Source organism: Ochotona curzoniae, unplaced genomic scaffold (assembly GCF_017591425.1).
Source record: "Ochotona curzoniae isolate NIBS_2020 unplaced genomic scaffold, NIBS_Ocur_1.0 patch423, whole genome shotgun sequence".
Taxonomy (NCBI): domain Eukaryota; kingdom Metazoa; phylum Chordata; class Mammalia; order Lagomorpha; family Ochotonidae; genus Ochotona; species Ochotona curzoniae.
In genome coordinates this window covers 591,170-610,209 of record NW_024466999.1, presented here as the reverse complement: position 1 = coordinate 610,209, position 19,040 = coordinate 591,170, and the positions used below count along the sequence as shown (strand labels likewise).

The 19,040-nt window shown below is 39.5% G+C and overlaps 1 protein-coding gene across 5 annotated transcripts in view; it reads left to right on the top strand.

The window, feature by feature from the left end:
* Nucleotides 1-17,538, top strand: part of LOC121167684 (core-binding factor subunit beta) — a 46,485-nt gene extending 28,947 nt beyond the window's left edge. For 3 of the 5 annotated variants that reach the window (XM_040997236.1, XM_040997237.1, XM_040997233.1), the window contains 2 exons: nucleotides 659-754; nucleotides 15,303-17,538. In XM_040997236.1, coding sequence (XP_040853170.1) covers nucleotides 659-754; nucleotides 15,303-15,368 — 162 coding nt within the window. In that variant the 3' untranslated portion in view covers nucleotides 15,369-17,538. Of the gene's footprint in view, nucleotides 1-658; nucleotides 786-15,302 lie in introns of all 5 variants that reach the window. The other 2 variants (XM_040997234.1, XM_040997235.1) reach the window with 2 other exon arrangements.
* The last annotated feature ends 1,502 nt before the right edge of the window (nucleotides 17,539-19,040 follow it).

The window sequence follows — 19,040 nt, the reverse complement described above, 5'->3', positions numbered from 1 at the left end:
AGAGTATAAAGTCAAAGATGGCTCAGGTTTCTAGGATAAATGAAAGATGCCAACTGCTGAGACCAAGGGAGGGTAGAAGAATGGGTGTTAGATGTGAGACACCTCTTGTGATACTTGCATTAGAGTGCCGTAGGTTCAGGTTCCAGCTTGATTCCAATTTCCTGCTAAAATGCTCCTTGGGAGGCAACAAGAGATAACTCAGTTTATTTCCAGCCATCCATACAGACAACCCGGATTGAATTCCAGGTTCCTGCTTCAGCCTGGCTCAGTTCTGGCATTTGGAAAGTGAAACAGTGAATAGATCTCTGTATCCTTCTCTCACTATAAAATCTGCTTTTAAAATAAAAATAAATGTAAGACAATAGAGGTGTTTATTTTCTTGTTCTGTGATTTAAATGTTGAATTAATCAAAACTTTATTTTGGTAAAAGATGAGGAAAGGAAAGAAAAGCACGTTATTGAACATGATTGCTATTACTAAGGTATAATATGAAACTTGAAAATATACTGTTTTAAATCTCATTAAACATACCTCCGATGTTAATTTTTATAGTGTTTTGTATTTTCACTGAAACTATTTCCTTCAAAAAGAAGGCATCACTGAATTTTAAGTTGTTTCATAAACCTGTTAAAATAGCTGTCTCAATGTGTTTTGACAGCAGGAAGATGCACTAGCACAGCAGGCCTTCGAAGAAGCTCGGAGAAGGACACGTGAGTTTGAAGATAGAGACAGGTCTCATCGGGAGGAAATGGAGGTGAGAGTTTCACAGCTGCTGGCAGTAACTGGTTAGTACTCTCCCCAAACTCTCAGGCTGTGTTTGTGATATTTGTGTGTAATGTCTTTTAAATAATTTAACATTGTCTTTCATTTTTTTAAAAAAGATAATCCCTGGCTTTATATTTTATTACAGGTAATTGTTATAAAGATATTCTTATTTTAAGCTTTGTAATAAATTACTCCTTTATTGGTCTTCGTAAATGATTTGTTGTAACAAGATATAGTTTAATTCACTTGGCCAACTATCCCACATCTTTTTTTTTCCCCTTCATTTATTTTTGAAGTTTTTTGTAAGAATCACCTATTTACATAGAAAATACATCTAGAACATTACTGAAACTGTTCAGAAATACCATTTTTCATTGAATTGTCTTGATCTTGTAACAGTATGATTTTCAGTCGCTGGGTAATCTCTTCACTAGAAAAAGTGTAATATTTTCAAACACACAAAAAAAAATGGAATTCAGATATTTTGTTCAACTTTTTTGATAACCTTTTTGTTATCAAAGAAAATGCAGTTGTAGAAATCTATACAACAGAAGTATGTAGCTAATTATTATGAGGCTAACACCTTGTAATTAATTATACAGGTGAAAAAGTAAAACTTTGATAGCCACCCCAACAACCTCCCACTGTGAGTACGTATGCTCATGACCCCCTGTTGAATCTTGAGTCATGACCTCTTCCTGCTGCCCAAAATTAATCATTTCATCTTGCAAAGATTTCTTTTTATTTGAAACATAAAGTTTACAGTGAGAGAAGGAGAGAGGGACAGTACAAGATCTTCCATCTGCTGATTCAGTCCCCAAAGTGGCTGCGGTCACAAGAGTTGAGCCAGTCTGACACCAGAGGCCTAGAAACTGCTTCCAGGTCTCCCATGTAGGTGCAGGATCCCTAGGCTTTGGGTAACCCTACACTTCTTTCCCAGGCCCCAAGCAGGGAGCTGGATAGAAAGTGGAGCAGCTTGGGACACAAACCAGGGCTCATTAAAAATCTTTTTAAAGGCCTAGTATGTCAGGGCAGGCACACTTCTGACCTTAGTGTAGAACCTTAGCATAGCAAGCTAATCTTCTGCTTGTGGTGCTGGCATCCATATGATTGCCAGTTCTAGTTCCTGCTGCTCTAGTTCCAGTCCAGTTCCCTACTAATGGCCTAGGGGATGACCTTGGGCTCCTGCAGCTGTGTGGGATACCTGAACGAAACTCCTGTCTTCCAGCCACAGACCTGCCTAGTTCTGGCCATTGCTTCTGTTTGGAGAGTGAACCAGCAGAATATGTCTTTGCTTCCCCCATTTTGACTTTCTAGTAAAAATAAATCAATGTCTTAAAAAAGCCAAAAAGCCTAGTAAGTAAAAAAAAAGTTGTCAAACATTCATGTCTATCATGTGCTTAAAATTTATAAACTCGGTAATATGAATATTTCACCAAGGAAAAATAGAAGAAGCATGTATTTACCTTTTATAATCAAAAGGCAGTAAATTTGATTATAGTAAATAATCTTAATAGAGTAATTTTCAGATATCAAATTGGTGTTATGAGGCTACAGTAGTCAAATTCATACAGACAGTGCCCGGTGCTATAGCCTAGTGGCTAATCCTCACTGTGCATGTGCCAGGATCCCAAATGAGCACTGGTTCATATCCTGGCTACTGCACTTCCCTTTCGGCTTCCTGCTTGTGGCCTGGAAAAGCAGTGTAGGGCGACCCAAAGCCTTCAGACCCTGCACCCACACGGGAGACCTGGAAGAACTCCTAGCTCCTGGCTTTGGATTGGCTCAGCTCCGGCCATTGTGGCCACCTGGGAAGTGAGCCAGCAAATGGGAGATCTTTCTCTCTGTAAATCTGACTTTGCAGTCAAAAGAAATAAATGTTTAAAAACATTCTTACAGACAGCAAATAGAATGGTGATTACCAGTGGAGCTGGAGAGTGGTTGTTTAATGAATGTAGGATTTCCGTTTTGCAAGATAAGAATTGTAGAGATTCGTTGCATAATTTGAATATACTTAACACTGCTGAACTATATACTTAAAAATAATTGAAATGATATATCTTATTTGCTGTATGTGTTTGTTGCATTGTTAATTCAGTGTAAATATGTACAAAGACGGTTGTGAAGGGACCAGCTTCTGGAACTTGATTGAAATTTTGAATCTGGCTCTGCAACTCAATGTGTCAGACAATTTGGGCAACTTAGTGCTTCTTTCTGGGACCAAGTCCCCTCGAGTGTAAAGTAAGACAGATGAGATACGAGAGCATTCTTGCAGTGTGTGACACTGCTGGGAGTCAGCTGCCGTTAGGGCTGCTATTTTCCATATGTATTCTTTTTTTTCTTTTGTGTTACAGTATATTTTTCAAATATTAAGCCTATTCATTGTTTAATGTATGAAGTAAAAAGCAGTATCTTTAGTAACTGACAACTGTCTTCATGAATGAGGTCGTGAATCTGATGGGCTGATAATGACTGAAGACATTCCCAAGAATACTTTCTAGTGTGGAGACGATGTACTTTCTAGGAGGGATGTATGTGCCATGTTTGCTCCCTCTGGAGCTTTTCTAATTCCTGAGATAAGACTCCCAAACCGTTCTTTTCATTCTGCATCAGTAAAATGTACACGCTTCTAAATGTACAGTATGCATCTGTTAACTTATATTTCTGAATCACTTTAGTCATCTTATGTTTTCTTTATGTACCAATGTAATTTTAGAGCCATTCGTCCAGACCCAGGTTTAGTATTATCTGTCAAGACATTTTGTAGTCTTTCTAAATCATAATTAACCCTCCCTCTGTGTAGTTTCCATAGCAGTTGTTTCTATTAGTGTTCTTGTTAAACAGTGTACTGAAGTAATTATAAATGTGCTTGTATATCACTTTATTGAGATTCCTTAAAATTGGGCCCAACCTTTCTATCCATTATATTGCCCCACCACAGTATTCTGTATATTGTATTTAGTTGTTAAATGGATATTTTCAGAAAACAAATTCCATTCTGCCAAACTGAGGTACAAAATTGTAAAGCAGATAATATACTGGTCTCTGGGAAGATTTTGTTTATAAAACTTGTTGGTTTACATTAGTTGTAAAACTCACCTTGTTGCTGTATTCTGCATTAGAGGCTGGATAATGTGCCTGAAAATGCATGGCATCTGCCTTTGAGTATTTGTCAGTCTGGAAGGGAAATGAATGTATAAACAGGTAGTTGCAGTGCTCTTTAGCAGCCATCTTACCTATTTATGGGGGCTGAAAGCAGGACAGTGGCCATATAGGGAAGCCTTACATCAGCCTCGGTCCAGGGGATTTCCAGAACACACTTGCCAGAACTTGAAGGAATAGTGAACCTGCTGGACAAGTTGAGAAAAACATGTTGGATAGAAGAAACATTGTATGCAAAGGAACGGAGGAGTACAGAGCTTGCCAAGTCAGAACATAGTCTTTGTGGAGCAGGCTAATGTGGCCTTAAAAGAACCTGAGGATCGTTTTCTAAAATGCGCTCTTCAGGAGTGGCCATTGTGTTGCAGCAGGTTGAGTCACTGCTTGTGATGATTGCTTCCTGTGTTGGAGTTCATGGGATCAAGTTTGGCCTCCATTTCAGATCCAGCTTCCTGGTGGTGTACACACCCTGGGAAGGTGGTATAAATGCCTAGCTCCCTGCTGCCTCTGGGAGACTGATGGAGTTCCTCACTCCTAGCTTTGGTCTGGCCTGATGGTTGCTGTTGCAGGCATTAGGGGAATGAAGCAGCAGAGGAAGGGTCTCTGTTGCTCTCTCAGTCAGTTGCTCTGCCTTTCAAGTAAGTAATTTTCTGAATTGCTGTTTGGCTAATAATAACTATTTGACAGTGGAACAACTAGAAAGTTTTTGTATATTGCAGGGAAACAGATTAATGATAAAGACTTGTCTATTCTGGGTTGTTGATCTTCTGTTATTACTTGAAAAAAATCATTCTGGTGTGAGTTTATGTGTGTACATAAGCAAATCAGTGTGTTGTTTGAGGTGTTAAATATGTTGCTTGCAGTTGGGCTTGTTTTCTGTAAGAGGTTGGTAGTCAGGCCTAACTAAGATTCTTACAACATCAGCTGCTAGTCTTTCTTAAGCTCCAGTTTTCTCATGAAAATTGTTTCAAGAATTAAATGGGAAAATGCTCATTAAGCACTTAGTATGGTGCTTCGTATGTGTGTGCTTACAGTAAACGATAGCTCTGGAGTACTTCTTTAGCACTAAAAGCCCGACCACAGTGCTGGTTCCAGTTAATTGAATAGTCTGGTAACACGAATATCCTTTTAGTTCTCTAAAGTGTATCGGAGCACTTCTGCATTATGACCTGGAGCCTAGAGAAACAGTTAAATTTTCATCAATGATTCAAGATCCTGTAGTCCCTTCCAGCACTAATTTAAAACATTAGCTCAGGAGGAGAACTGTCATCTACAAAACTGGTCTGGAATCTGACTCCAGAGCATTCACTGGTGGTCACGTGGGCAATTTTGGAGTTAAATGTCTTTTTGCACTTTGTGTGAATATATTTTGCTTCCTTTTTTTGAACACTGCCCCTACCCCCAATTCTTTTTTTTTTTTTTTTTTTTTTTTTGCTTTTATTAATTACATTGTATTATGTGACACAGTTTTATAGGTACTGGGATTCCCCCCCACCCCTCCTCTTACCCTCCCCCCATGGTGGATTCCTCCACCTTGTTGCGTAACCACAGTTCAAGTTCAGTTGAGATTCCTTCATTGCAAGCATATACCAAGCATAGAGTCCAGCATCTTATTGTCCAGATAAATTCAACGGCTTCTTGGGGAGACCTTCTCTGGTCCCCATTCAGCTGGTGGTTGCAATTGCTGGGTTGGTTCCATCTTGAGCCTCGACTTCCACTGGAATCAATGGGTGTTGTAGTCCATCCTGGTTCTGCTTGTCACGTACTCGGCCATCACACCAACCACTGGGAGCTGCAGCCTAGTGGGAGCAATCCCCAATAACCCCCACCTGGCCCGCCCCTGCCCTGATTTGCCAGCATGTGTAGCAGCCTAGTTCAGTCTGCCCCATATCCCATTGGGCTCTCGTAAATGTCGAAGGGTATTGGAGCTTAGTTCCATCCAACCAGCTCAACTGTCCAGCCCTCACGGATGTTGTTGAGTGCCTCTCTGTCTAGCCAACCCAGCCCCTGTCCTAGTTGTTATTGTGCCCTCCCATGGGAGTGTTGACCCAAGAGAGGGGAGCCCACTATTTCCCTCCCAGGTCACTCTCACTCTCGGTTGTGCTCTCTCCAGGTGGCCCTGTGGTTGGACTTGACAGTAATGGCCCCTAGTGCCAGCTTCTGCTACGGCTAAGCCCCGACAGCTCTCACCCCCTCCCGTTTTGTTAACACTAGTAGGAATAGTCCGCCCGTCCTGGCTCTTCCCTGATCTGGTCCATATGAGGCGCACAGGTGCTGCAGCCCTACCTAGTCTGGTCCCAGCTCATGCTCTCCAGTGGGAGTAGCTATCCAGCACCTACCCCCAATTCTTAATGTTAGATTGTTTTATTGTAGTATGACTTCTATTTCCTAAAAGAACAACAGTGGAGAAAAATATTGTATAATTTATGCATCTTTAGGGATTCAAATATCATCTAATCTAACATTCTTGTAACAGTTGATGAAGCTAAGACTCGAGAAAATTGATTCACTGTTCTTCAAATAAGTTGGTCAGTGGAAGGAAAAGTGAGGACAAATCATGGTTTCCTAACCAGGAGGTCTCCACAAATACGCCCTTCCACTGGGGAATTAATTTCCACACTCCCTATAAAGATGATTAAGTTGAAAAATAAAATCTGCCATAAGTTAGAAACCAATTTTGCCCGGAATAGAAAGGCTGAGACAGAAAAGAATAATAATGGTTCCAGTGGGTGGTCCTGATGCCTGACTGGCGAGGAGGGCCAGGGAGTGGTGGTAACTTGTGGGTGGCAGTAACCCAGTAAGTGGTCCTTGGAAACCTGAGGTCCTGGCAACCCAGATGGTTGGGGCTCTCTGCCACTGTTTAGATAACCTCTGAGGCTTCCAGCCCTGCGGTGCTAAATCTTCAACAGTGTTGTTCCTAAGTATTGGAAGTATGGCTAAGGTTAAGGCTTCATGCAGTAGAAACAGGACTCCCAAGTGGTTGGTGGTCCAAAAGGTTTTCATTTCACCAGTGTCTTTTAACCTGACTTCAGTTAAAGAATAATAATTTAAGAAGAAAGACTCCATTGGCATTCTTTTATTTCACTGTCTTGTGTAATTTGTGAAGTTTTCAATCCATTATTCCTCATGGCAGGGTTTGGAATTTTCTTTTTCTCATTTTTCTGGAAAAGACTATTTTAGTAGTACAGTATTTTCTTTACCTTGCTGAGATAATGGCAGATTGTCTTTAACTTGACAAATAAAGAAACATTGTTTATTTTAGTAAATAGCAAACTGTTGACTCACTGGTGTGTAATGTAAAATGTTCCAAAATACTGTGACCCTGGATGCTTTAAAGGATGTATGTGACTGTGCATAGTCGTTTTCTGGTAGAGCCGCAAATGGCGGGGAGCCAGCTGCCTGAGGGAAAAAAGGAGAATTATTGCTTTTCACTGTGTATCCTTTATCTCTTTATGACTTGTGTGCTACCTACATCTATTATCTCTTCAGGAAAGAAGTAAAATTTGTTTTTAATATTAACATGAAATAATGAGTTTGCTATCTGTATTCCCTGACCTACAGTTTTTTAAAATGTGAAATCCTTCATTTGAAATGTTATATAGAATCCCAGTGTATAATTTAGATGAAAGTGTAAAAACATGAATAAAGCAGGATGGGAATTATTCTGGGGTCCCGGAGGTGTTTTCAGAGAACCCGGTAGGTGGCATAATTTAAGCTTGAGGAGTTTAGATGTGGTAGAATGACCGCAAGGTTAGTAGCAGAACTTCATCTGTAAAAGCTCCATTGCAGATTGCTGCCAGGCTCAGTGTCTGATGCTCGGGAGGGGATTGGGGACAGCCAGATTCTTTACCACCCCACCCTATTGCTAGCCGTGCACGTGGCTCAGTGTTTCTGGCATGGCAATGAGGCAGTCATTGTGGGCATACCCTGCCTTCAGACTGTGAAACTTAAAGGTATCATTTTGCTGCTGTTATCTTGGTTGGTTGGGGTTTTGAGGCAATCAATAAGGGAACTTGGATCTTCTTTGGCTCTGTGGGAGGGGGAGATCACACTTGCCCTGGGGATTGAGTGGTTACTTGGAGGGAGCATGAAGAAGGCCCCACCTTGTAAAAATTTTGTATTGTCTTTTCATCTGGGTGCTAATTACATGAGTATGTTTACTTGGTGAAGACTCAACAAGTTATATACTTAACAATCTGAGTACTCTTCTTTAATAAAAAGAAGGAACTGACACCATGGCATAGTAGTGCTTAACTTACTCAGCATGCTGTGCCAACATCCCATATGGGGTGCTGATTTAGACCTTGACTGCTCCACTTCTGGCCCAGCACCCTGAAGATGTGCCTGGGAAAGCAGCAGCAGATGGCCCAAGTGCTTGGGCCCCTGTGCCCACTTGGGAGACCTAGAGGAAACTCCAGGCTCCTGGTTGTTGTGGCCACTGGGGTAGTGAACCAGCAAATGGAAAAATCTCTGTCTCTCTCTTCTCTCTTTTTGTAAATCTGCCTTTCAAATAAAGATAAATAAATTTTCCTTTATTACATTAAAAGGATAAAAAAATTAATCACAGCTATTACTTCTGTGAAGTGCCACCCATTAGTGTTGGCTGTTGCATGGAAGTAGCCCCAGCACCTTTTTCTGACTGAGGGCTTCATTGGTTTGGAAGTGTTGACATGCTTCCTATGGCAGGTCTCTTCTAGTTACACAGCTCTCTGTAGTTCAGATATCTTTTGGCTTTTCTGAAGGAAGGTTGAGGTTAATGAGGGACAGGCCCGGTGCTCTGGGTATAGATGCGTTGGGAATAATGCCTGCCATCTATTGTGTTGCTGCTTGAACATTTTCTGTTTCTAGAAGCTGTCAGCAAATTGGCTGACTTCTTGGCCCTAAGGTAATACTGTGCTGTTAGCTCTCAATTCAGCAGCAAGGTAATAGTGCACCGAGAAAGATGTTCTCCATCATTACCTAGAAAATGCTTTCATTCCTTTAGATTAGGAAATGTTAGCAAATAAATGGTTGTCTTTAATGTCAAAACGGGTGAATAATTCTTATTCTACTATAGGCAGGCAGTTTTACCAATCATAGGAGAATTTTTATGTGGAAACTGTTTGGAAATAAAAACAGGCAAAAAGCTTATGTGGTTTTTATGTTTGTGTTTTGCATATTTTTGGAGCCTTTGATTTCTGTGTGGTCCAAGAAAAAAAATTCAGCCTCTATTTTAAAGTTTCCAGAGACTTCAGTTTTCAAGTCATGTAACTCTACCAATATTCATTCTTGTGTATAGACAAACCAGCTAAAAAATATGTCTCTGTTGGGCCTTCCTGGGTTGTGTTCTGGGTTCATGCAGCAGATGAGAGAGAACTGGGAATATGAACTGAGAATTGGACACCTGAGAAAGGAAGAAGAGGATTCTAGAATTCCTAAAGGTAAATTAGGAAGTAGAGAGTAGCTTTGTAGTAACACCATAGGTATGTACTATATGTCAGGGAAATATACATTATAAATTTTGGCTTATACTTGATTCCTTTTTTCTTTAAGATTTATTTATTTTTATTGGAAAATCGGATACACAGAGATGAGGCAGAGAGGAAGATCTTCAGTCTGATGATTCACTCCCCAAGTGGCTGCAGCAGCTGGAGCTGAGCCAATCCAAAATCCGGAGCCTCTTCTGGGTCTCCCACACAAGTGCAGGATCCCAAGGCTTCAGGCCGTCCTCGACTGCTTTCCCAGGCCACAAGCAGGGAGCTGGATGGGAAGCATGTCCTCCGGGATATGAACCAGTCAGTGCCCATATGGAATCCCAGCGCGTTCAAAGCGAGGACTTTGGCCACTAGGCTGCCACGCCAGGCTCTGGTTTATACTTCATTCTTAAGTGTTCTTACAAGATGTATCTCTTTTGATGAACTTAGGTTAAGAGAGGGTAGGAAATTACCCTAGAGTCCACATAATAAAAGGGTAGAGTCTTCCTTGTCTCAGCCTAGAAATATAGATGATTTATTTGGAAGTATTATTTGATGCTTCAAGTTTTCCTGGAATTGTCTACTTTATAAAGTGTATTTTGGATGTTCCCATTAACTAGTTCTTGAAATTAGCTTATTGCAGGTTATTATAATTATCTGTTAATCCTGCTTTTACCTTTATAAGTAGTGTGAGAAAGGTGCTTTCTTCTCGTATCAGGACTTCAAATTTCTCTTTACTTTCCTCTTCAGTGACTGGAGAGGCTAACATGAATTTTAAGCTAAGGGTTCGTTGTTTTCCAGAGCTCGAAATGCAGGTTCTAACCTCTGCCTCTAGGCAACCATGTGATACTGAGGCTGCCACTCCACCTTAGTCTCAGGCTTGTATTCTGTACAGTGGGATTTGAGCTAGATCTCTGACATACTTTGCCACTTAAAAATCCTGCAACTTAGCAGGGAGCAGCCATCCTCCCCTCCTCCTTACCCCTCCCCAAAAAATGAAAAAAGGGGGAAGGAGAGGAAGATTGGAAGCATTTGTCCCACCTACCTTTCCCCATAGCTCAACCCTTCCCACCCTAATCAGTAGTCCTCCTGGGCTGCATTCTTGTCCACTGTGTAAACAATATAGCAAAAATAAAGCAAAATTTTAAAAAATAATCAAATAAAATTCTGCAATTTGAGGCAGCACAGTGGATAGCAGGCTGTCTCCACCTGTGACTCTGGTGTCCCATATGGATACTGGTTTGAGTCCCAGCTACTCTGCCTCTGATCCAGCTCCCTGCTTCTAGCCTGGGAAGGCAGCATGTGTGGCTGAAATTCTTGAGCCCCGGCATCTACATGGGAGCCCTGGGAGAAGCTCCTGGCTTATGATGGGCTCAAATGCAGTTGTTGTGGTCATTTGGAGAGTGTACCAGTGGATGGAAGGTCTCTCTCTGTGTCTCTCCTCTATAACTGCTTTTCTAATAAGAATAAGCAAATATTAAAGTTCTGTAATTTGGGGCCAGTTGTAGCACAGTGGGTTAAGTCACCACTTACAATGCCAACATTATGTATTAGGGCTAATTCAAGTCCCACACATTCTACTTCCAGTGCAGCTCCCTGGTCATGTGCCAGGAACAGCAAAGGAAAATGGCCCAAGTACTTGGGCTTCTCCCACTCATGTGGAGATCTAGATGGAGTACCAAATTTCTTAGCTTCAGCCTGGCTCAGTCCTGACCATTGCAGCTTTTTTGAAAAATTCTGTAGTTCTTTTTATTTTTAGCCACATATCAAACAGAAAATGAGTACCTAGTATCTAGACATATTATATACATTACATGAGTTATAGACATTTTTATTCATTGAGACATTTTCCCAAAAAGAATTTTCAGCAATTGTTTTTGCTGATTTGGGTAATAAAAGAATGGAGATCAACCAAGAGATTTCCTTCTTTCGGGACACCCTGTTCTTCGTTTGTGCTGGAAGACCCCAGCCAACTGCAATTGTTGGTGCATATTCTTTGCTTTCATTTGAAGTCATCTCATGACCGCCTCCTAGAACCTGGAATTGCCAGTGTGCTAGGTGATGCTCTAGTGGAATAAAGCAGGAACAACTGGTCTGTAAGAGAATGCCTAGACTAATTGTGATTTATTAAAAACAGATTTGTGTTCTGAAGTCAGGCTTCATGACATTTGCTTTATATTAAAACCCTTTTCTGGATTAACTGTTGACAAAGGTTAGCATCAAGGAACTTGGGGATTGACTGGAGAGAAAGAAACAAGAAATTGCAGACTTGATGTATTCAGGATGGTGGAATTCGGTTTCTGTGCTACTGTCTAGTCTAGAGTATTGCCTGTAGAGGAATCCTTTCCAAAACACTCAGGCTACGTTAGAAAACGGCCTTGGTGGGAGGCTAAGGCCATGCCTGCAGTCGTCCGCTCCTATGGCAGGCCGTACAGTGGCTTTCTTGGCAGCAAGCTGGTCTTCCCCCTTCTGGCTGTCACGCAAACTTTTTCCCCTCGTAGTTTGATTCTCACATGTTTCTCAGATCTTTCTTCACAATCAGTGTACATAGAAACAAAAGCCTGAAAGAGAGCAGAATGTCTTTTCTTTACTCTTGTTCTCCATGCTTTAACAAAAAAATATAGTATTTTGGGCCCGGCACGATAGCATAGTGGTTAAAGTCCTCACCTTGCACACACCGGGATCCCATATGGGTGCTGTTTCTAGTCCCAGCAGCCCTATTTTCCATCCAGCTCCCTGCTTGTGGCCTGGGAAAGGACGGCCCAAAGCCTGGGGACCCTGCACCCGTGTGGGAGACCTGGAGGAGCTCCTGGCTTCAGATTGGCTCCGCTCCAGCCATTGCAGTCATTGGGAAATGAACCATCGGACGAAAGATCTTCCTGTCTCTGCTCTCTGTATATCTGACTTTCCAATAAAAATAAGTAAATCTTTAAAAAAAATACAGTAAAGATGTATTTATTTTTATTAGAAAAACTATTGGTGACTTTCTGTGCTACCTATTTGTACCATTAATTTTTAAAATTGCTCTTATCTCAAGAAAACTAAAATATTTTCACAGTGTATTACTGATAGGTTAGTACTGATTTTTTTAGTAGTGATTTATAAATAGATAATTAGGATTGATTTTTCTCAGGGTTTTTTCATTGCTCAGCCCCTTTATAACCTTCATTGACTGAAACCAGAAGCTTATATTACTATCTCTGATTCCACAAAATTGATCTGTTCTTATACTGCACTTAGCATTGATTGTATGTGAAACATAAATTGTTTTTCTGATATATATGCATTCCATAGCTCTTGCAGCCTAAAGCATACGGCATAAATTTAGCCTGACCATTGAATTGAAAGGAATGTGCTAAGATACAGTTAATGTGTAGTTTGCTAATGAAATACTTAAACTTGGCTAAAGAAATATGTCAGAGTTTATAGGAAAGATGAAATTGTGTTGGATTTTGTTTGAAAATAAGTGATCCAGCTACTGTTTCATTGTCTAACCCATCTGAGAAATGGTGACACAGCTGGGGCTTTTGGGCAAACTTTCTTTACAGAACTTTAGAGGATTTTTTTTTTTTAAGTTAAAGGATGCTGTTTTTGTAATCATTGTTTTAGATCTTACTTAATTTATTTGGAAGCCAGAATTACAAAGAGGGAGGGACTGGGAGAGAGACAGACAGACAGAGGGGGACAGTCCATCCGCTGGCTCATTTCCCAAACCTTGTAACAGTCCATTTCCCATCCTTTCCCAGGTACATTAGCAGGAAGCTGAATGAGAGGTGGAGTGACCGGTATTCAAACTGGCATGCAGGGGATGCTGATCACAAGTGGCAGCTTAATGTGCTGTACCATGACACTGACCCTATTTTAGAGCTTAAAAGTTAAAATTGGAATATGATTTTTGGCTAATTTTGTATTTAGAAATTGACACAGATTTTGGGTATGTTTGTGATGTTAATCTATAGTTTCATTTAGCTTCAGATTATGTAAGTCATTGCAATTAATATGGGATCATAGCAGAGGTTAGAGTTAAGCATGATGGCAGCTGGAACTAGATGAGAATAATAGGGGTAGACAGAGATTGTAAGGCTAATAAACATGAAGCCATCAGAATTTGCTTTGGGGAACCAGCACAGTGGCATATCAGGTTGATTCTCACTGTGGTGCTGGCATCCCATATAGGTGCTGATTTGTGTCTCAGCTGCTCTACTACAATTCAGCTTCCTACTAATGGTCCGGGAAAGCAGTAGAGGGTAGCCCAGGTCTTTTGGCCCCCGCACCCACGTTTGAGCCCTGGAGGAAGCTCCTAGCTCCCAGATTTGGACTGGCCCAGTTCTAGCTATTGCACCTATTTTGGGAACGAACCAGTGGATAGAAAAATCTCTGTCTGTAACTCATCTAAAGCTTAAAAAAATAACAATTTAAAAAAATTTGGGTGTGAAAGAGATGTTAAAAGGGAAACTTAAAGGATTTTGCCTAAAAACTGATAAAATGAAGTTATCATTATCTAACATCATTATGTTGGATATTATTATTATGTTGGATAGAAAAACTTGGTGGAGGAACCATGTTCTGGATAAAAACAGACATTTGTGTAAAGTTTCATGCATGACTTATAGTTGGTAGATGCTCTCTAATAAGTAACTAGACATAGATAATTTGAATAAGAATGTTTATTCTTTAGGATTGTCAAGCCTCTAAGTTGATACTGTTCTAGAGATATGTCTGGTAATTATAAGTATGTAAGTTTTATATTTCTGCTTTATTTGTAGTATAGTGTCTGTATCCATGGTAATTTTTAAAATTTTATTTTATTGAGTTAGATACGTCTAGTTAAAACTCAAGTGGCCAATAGAGTTCATTCTTGTTCAGTCATGTAGTTAGTAGACTAAGTACTTCTCACTGTTTATCTCCGAAATGGGGATAATAATAGTACCTGTTGTTGGAAGGTATGAAATTCATTCATTCTTGGAAAGGGCTTAGAACAGCACATGCTAAGATACCCTATCCCAAATCAGCGTCTAGATTAAGTCATAACTCCACTTTAAACTCCTGCTTCCTGCTAATGCAGATTCTGGGAGGCAGCTGGCTCAGGTGCTTGGGACCCTGGCATGCACATGGGAGGTCTGGGTTGAGTTCTCAGCTCTGAACTTCAGCCTGACTTTGTCTTGGCTATTGGAAAATTGGGAGTTACCCAGTGAACAGAAAATCAGTCATTCACCCCCTCATTCCCTCCCTTTCGCATTTAAAATAAAAAATTTTAAGATTTACTTTATTTTTATTGGAAAGGCAAATATACAGAGAGAAGGAGATAGAGAGAAACAGAAAGATCTTCCATCTGCTGGTTCACTCCACATGTGGCCGCAAAGGCCAGAGCTGAGCTGACCCAAAGCCAGGAGTTTCTTCCGGGTCTCCCATGTGGGTGCAGGATCCCAAGACTTTGGGCCATCCTCAACTGCATTCCCACACCACAGGCAGGGAGCTGGATGGGAAGTGGAGCAGCCAGGATTAGAAACAGCACTCATATGGGATCTCGGTGTGTGCAAGATGAGGACTTTAGCCGCTAGGCTACTGCACTAAGCCCTAAACTAAACTTTAAAAGGTTCTTTAGATATAGTTGCTACAAAAAGGAAATACTTGGTACTAAGGTAATTGGCTGATGTATTAAATTTCTCTAGTTCTAAAACTATAAATACAACTGTTGTCTTTACATAGTACATTTTTAGGATAATGCTGTTTTGAATATAAAATGATTTTTACTCTTAAATTTCAAGGAAAGTATGTCAATTTTTTTATGTGTTACGTGTGAAGATACTGTTGGAAATATTTGTAGTTGTAAATTTTTCTTGTGTGATGCTGAGTTTTATATATATCTAGCATTTTTATTTTCAAGACAGTTTCTAATCCCAAGTTACAATGTTGTCATTGCAGGCAAGAAGACAACAAGACCCTAGTCCTGGTTCCAATTTAGGTGGTGACGGCCTCAAGCTTCGTTAATGCTAGCGCAGCCAATGAGCTGCCCGTCTGCATAGACACATTGCTTCTAGTTGGTGGAAATAATTGATTAAAAGACCAGAAACTGTGATAACTGGAGGTACTACGATCTCTTTCTCAACCTTAGGCAGTAACAGACATCACAGACTGCCATGGTTTTGCACTATGATTAAAACTGCATTTCTAGTTTTTTAAGCATGTAGCCAGTAATGATTTGATATTTTTTTTCTATGCAAGCTTATCTTGTTGGCATTACTTTAGTGAATTGAAACTATCCACTTGTGAAGCTGTTTTCCTCCATTTTAATTTAAAAATTTGTGTCATTTAAGAACAAGTCAAGAAAATAAAATTTATTTCAGAGGGATTTCTTCCCTAATCAATTGCTCAATTTTTTTTTTTTTTTTACTTTTAGATGTGATTGTTATACAGCTTTATTTTAGATAGGCATTGTTGAGGATTTTGTTTTCCACATTTCCTTTTTTGTTTTCATAGTCTGTAGCATTTTAAAACTGCTGACGAATTTGCATTATTTACAAGCTAAAAACCTAGTAGCTTAGCGCTGTCTGCCACAGCCTTCCAACAAGAAGTTTACAGTTGTTAAAGTTGCAGTATCCTTTTAAGTGATAATGATTAGCACTCTTTTCTCTCCTGTTTAAACATAGAAATTTTGTAATTGGTTTTAACTCTCATCTGCCCCCAGTCCATTTTAGATTCTATTCTGCATTCGTGAGTTTAAATGGAGATATCCACTCTCAATACTAATTTCCTACTGAGATGCCTAAAGAAGTCACAAGTTGGCTTCTGTTTTATTCAGGGATTTTCTTTAAAGTCAGTCAAAAAAAGGGATACTGCAACTTCTTCATGTAACAACATATTAAACTGGAGACAGTGATGAGTCAGCTACAGAGGTAATATTGTATTAAAATCATGTTTAAGATAGCTGCTTTTTTGTGTATTTTATATTGCATGCTTTTGTAAAAACAATGCCAGATGATAAAATATTAGTCTTAGAGGGAAAATGTTCATCTGTGTAGAAGATACATTTTCTTCCATTAATTATTCTGGAAAAAGCATTCATGTTATGTATGGTATTTTGCAAAAGGACTATTAACTGTACTTTGGAGATGAATTAGTGTAAGAATGTTTTTAAATAGGCTTATTATCAAATTGAATGCAATTTTTTTTAATGCAAAACTGGAAAAAAAAGTGCTAAGTCATTTGGCACCTACTTACAAATAGGTGTCTTGGTCACATTCATTAAATGTGACTACATTTCTGAAGTTTTTCAAAAATGTATTTTATCATAATAGAATGGCATTATTTTAAGAGTGTAAAGCTGACAAAGTGAATTCAGAGAATGAATTGAAGTCATTAAGGTCATTCATCGCATTGAAAAAGCATATATACTTGATTACTGAGGGAGGTGTGACTTTCATTGTATATAGGACTTATAATTCATAAACAGATATCCTGTATCTCAAAATAAAGATATTTGTTATATATTTGAAGTCATGCATGGTAAGGAGTATTTAGATTATTATAAACAGTAATGCATCATGAAAGATGATGCTGATGTTGTAACTAAGTACAGTGAGTGAATTTGGTTGGTATTTGGTATTGTTCAGCTCACATGTTTACACACTCAGTGCCCTAACTTCCCCTGAGGGAATCGCCTTTTTAAGTGATCCTTACAGTGGTGTTTTAGGTTACTTTATCGTGGAGCTCCTTGGCTTTTGATTTCTGCACTTAATTTTTTTTTTTTAAAGAACATGATGATGACACATTTTTCTCTTTTGCTTCTAGCTGAGGACTTTCAGTCCACCAGTAAATACGATCAAATGTTATTAAGTGTTCCTGTTGCCATCCTCTGTAAATACAGAATTTTTCCTGTCATTTAATATCGCGCTGCTTCTGTCTGTCTTAATGCTGGCATTAAGATCATGAGCCCTTTATCTCCAGTACTGCAGGCTTTGGAACTACTTTTATTAAGTTATTGATGCAATTTGATATTTTTTTCCTAATCTGTATTTAAGCAAAATTACACCATTGCATCATCTTTTCTAAATTCATCTCCATTAAAACTTGCCTTAAGCTATCAGATTGTTTTTACTACCATTAGCCATGCTGTGTGTTTGTATGTTTACTTTCACAATAAACTTCTGTGTAGTGAAAACCATCTTGTCTCTTTATTGACACAATCCAACAATTTTTGTTTAATACTGCTTAGGACATGAAAGTTCATTTTGTTGTTTCTGAACTGTTTTCTGATTTGGCTTTTTACTTTATAAAAAAAGAGAAAGCAAGGTTGGGCTAGTGGTAAGCCACTTGAATCCCTCATCTGAATGCCAGGGTTCAGTTCCTGGCTCGAGCTCCTGTATGCAGGTTCCTGCTTTTGCAGACCTGGGGATGTACTGGTGATGGCTCAAATGATTGGACTCTTGCCACCCGGTTTGGGAGACCTGCATTGAGTCCCAGCTCCTGGCTTTGACCCCAGCTGGCCAGAACACCATTCTAGGCATTTGGAGAATGAATCAGCAAATCAAAATGCTGGCTTTTTCTGTCTCTGGCTCTCAAATAAGTAAAAACTTTTTAAAGTGACAACAGTGGCATCTAGTGGTCATTTATTTTAATTCCAAAAACTTTTACTTTAAATGTTAAAATTAATTTTTTTTTCATCTTATTTTAAAGGCAGAGAGACAGATCTTACGACTGCCTGCTCTCACTGCTCAGGTGCCTACGGTAGCCAGCACTGCACAAGATGAAATGCAGGAGCCAGGATCTCAGTCCATTTATATGGCAGGGACCTGACTACCAGAGCCATCATCTGTTTCTAGGAGGTACATATTGGCAGGAAACTGGAATCAGAATCCAGCTGGGACTTGAACCCAGGCATCCCAAGTGATGCCTTTAACTGCTGTGCCATGGACCCAACCCATACCTTCACTTTCAAATGTGGACATCACAGCTTCTATTGATTTCCCAATGACTTCAAGGAGAGGTGGAAGAGGGAGAAATTTTCTTCAAGTGAAACATGAATTTGTACCATCTTTCAAACTATTCTAGGAAAATATGCCCTTATTTGTATTGTGTTGGTAGTATGTCAGTCATACAGAACGTGTTCTGGTGTTTTGCTACATTAGTAAAGTAAGTCTCTTGCTATAAAAATATGCCTTAAGATGAATCCATAATATGTGTGTGTTAATATGTGAGGGTTCATTATCTCAGTGTTGTACTTTTGGTGTTCTAATCCTTGAAACATTCTCTAAAGCTAAGATGTCAGTATTTTATAGCAAATTTCAAGCCATGATTCATCCTAGGTAACATCGTACCGTTTTTTTGCATCACTGTTGGTGTACATGTATGACATACCAAAAGTGTTTCAAGACTAAAAAAAAAAATTACAGATGAAGAATGGAGTCCTGGAATAAACAGTTTAGCCCATTTAAATATAGTATGCCATAAGACAGGTAAGTCACTCTGTTAGTCATTGGTTACAGCATTTTAAGCAACCTAGAGTTAAGATCATTATTGAGCTTACTAAGAGACAGAAGGAAGTCTTTGATTAGAGATGTTAACCTACATCCATGCTGTCCAGCATGGCAGTAAGGCTACTGAACACAGGAAATGTGGCTCATGAGACCTAGGAATTATGCTTTTTTTTTTTTTTTAATTTAA